Consider the following 1,587-nt stretch of genomic DNA (forward strand, 5'->3'; position numbering starts at 1 on the left):
TTGTCTGGGAGGCATGGGGAATTTGGACAAGTGGTGGGAGGGCTTAGGGCTGTGCGAAGCTTCAGAGCATGCTTCTGATCCAGAGATGATCTGGATACTTTTGCATCTGAAGCAACATGTCTGGATTGAAGCGCTGGCTTCTTTTCCTGCCAAGCTTCAAGAAGATAGGTGCAGGTGTTTCAGGGAAACTGCACCTCAAAATCTTGAAAGCAAAACTCATGTCACATGTATGGGTTACACCTCGGGGTGGGGGCAGGGTGAAAATTGCTGGGGTGGTAGCCCCTGGTGAGGCCACAAAGCCTGCCAAGCTTCAACGGATAGGTACAAGGGTTTGGGGGAAAACTACACCTCAAGCTGTGGACAAGCAGAACTTGTGACATGGATGACACTGCATGTGTTAAGGTGCTGCAGGCCTGCTAGCCCCTGCTGCGGCCACAAAGCCTGCCAGCTGTCGAGGGGATGGGTGCTGGGCTTCTGGGTTCTGGGGACCTGCACATCTAGCTGCTGACAGGCAAAACTCGTGACATGGGTGCTTCTGCAACTGTGTCCATCTTGGGGGGTAGGGGGTGGTGAAGCTACTGCAGGTCTGTCTGCTAAGCTACTGTGTTACCAATCAATCTTGTTTCACTCAAGAACCAGCTCAATACACAGTAGATAGCTACGAGTAGTGACTAGATAACAAATTAATTAGCAAGGATTAACACCTACAAAACCACAGACTAAGGAAAGGAAATAATCAATACAGACAATCAACTGCCCCAAGACAGAGACAGTGAGTTGCACAAGCACACGTCACGAGTTTTGCCTGTCAACATCTAGGACAACAAAGTTATAGATATTTCATTGATTTCCACATTATACACTATGGCCGGATCTCCGCGACAGCTCCATCAAAGCAGGAAACTCATCCAGAGCTCTGGATTGGATCGCTGGCATCCGAAGCTGCCGGATCGAATAGCTGCCTACTCGCACAGGCCTAGAGGGCATAGCCCCTGCTCCCAGCACCTTCCACCACCCGTCAGAGCACAGCCTGGTCCAGCCTGCCCTGTGCAGATCCAGGGGTGCACACCCGCTCCCATGCCGTACTGGACTGGTGGCTTGCAGTGGCGGGAGCCCCACTCCCTGAGTCCTGTCCCACCATGCCCAGGCTGGGCAGCTTGCCGAAACCCCAATCCTTCCCTCACTGTAGGGGCATTGATCTGTCCCCCTCCACACACCCCTTCCTGCCCCCCTTTTCCCACCCAAACAGACTTAATGTTGGAGCATTTTTTTTTGCATAGATATTACAAACATCTGACTACATATGCAGAAGTCATTAGCACTTAGACACTTGAACAGTCACTGGTAGGTTCTCAAGTCTCCTCTCAGTGGCTAATCAGTTAAGTTGATGAAATCTTTCTGAAGACTCTGTCACGGCGGGGTCCGCCAGGAGAGCCGTGATCTCCTCGAGGTCCCTCGCTCCGTGTCAAGGCCGGCCCAAGACACCCTCTTATTCTCGCCTGCCACGTCTTGCTGGTAAATATAATAGGGAGGCTACCTTACTCCCCCTTGGGCACGGCTACCCCGGGGCCCCCTCCCTCCGGGGTT

The 1,587-nt window shown here is 52.6% G+C and overlaps 1 protein-coding gene across 1 annotated transcript in view; it reads right to left on the minus strand.

Moving 5' to 3' along the window:
* Positions 1-806: 806 nt before the first annotated feature.
* Positions 807-1,587, minus strand: part of LOC102367754 (olfactory receptor 2B2-like) — a gene marked incomplete at both ends in the record, with an annotated part of 4,911 nt that continues 4,130 nt past the window's right edge. The window contains one exon of the mRNA XM_006039291.2: positions 807-815. Coding sequence (XP_006039353.2) covers positions 807-815 — 9 coding nt within the window. The remainder of the gene's footprint in view (positions 816-1,587) is intronic.

The sequence above is a fragment of the Alligator sinensis genome, unplaced genomic scaffold (genome assembly GCF_000455745.1).
Source record: "Alligator sinensis unplaced genomic scaffold, ASM45574v1 scaffold2052_1, whole genome shotgun sequence".
Classification (NCBI taxonomy): domain Eukaryota; kingdom Metazoa; phylum Chordata; order Crocodylia; family Alligatoridae; genus Alligator; species Alligator sinensis.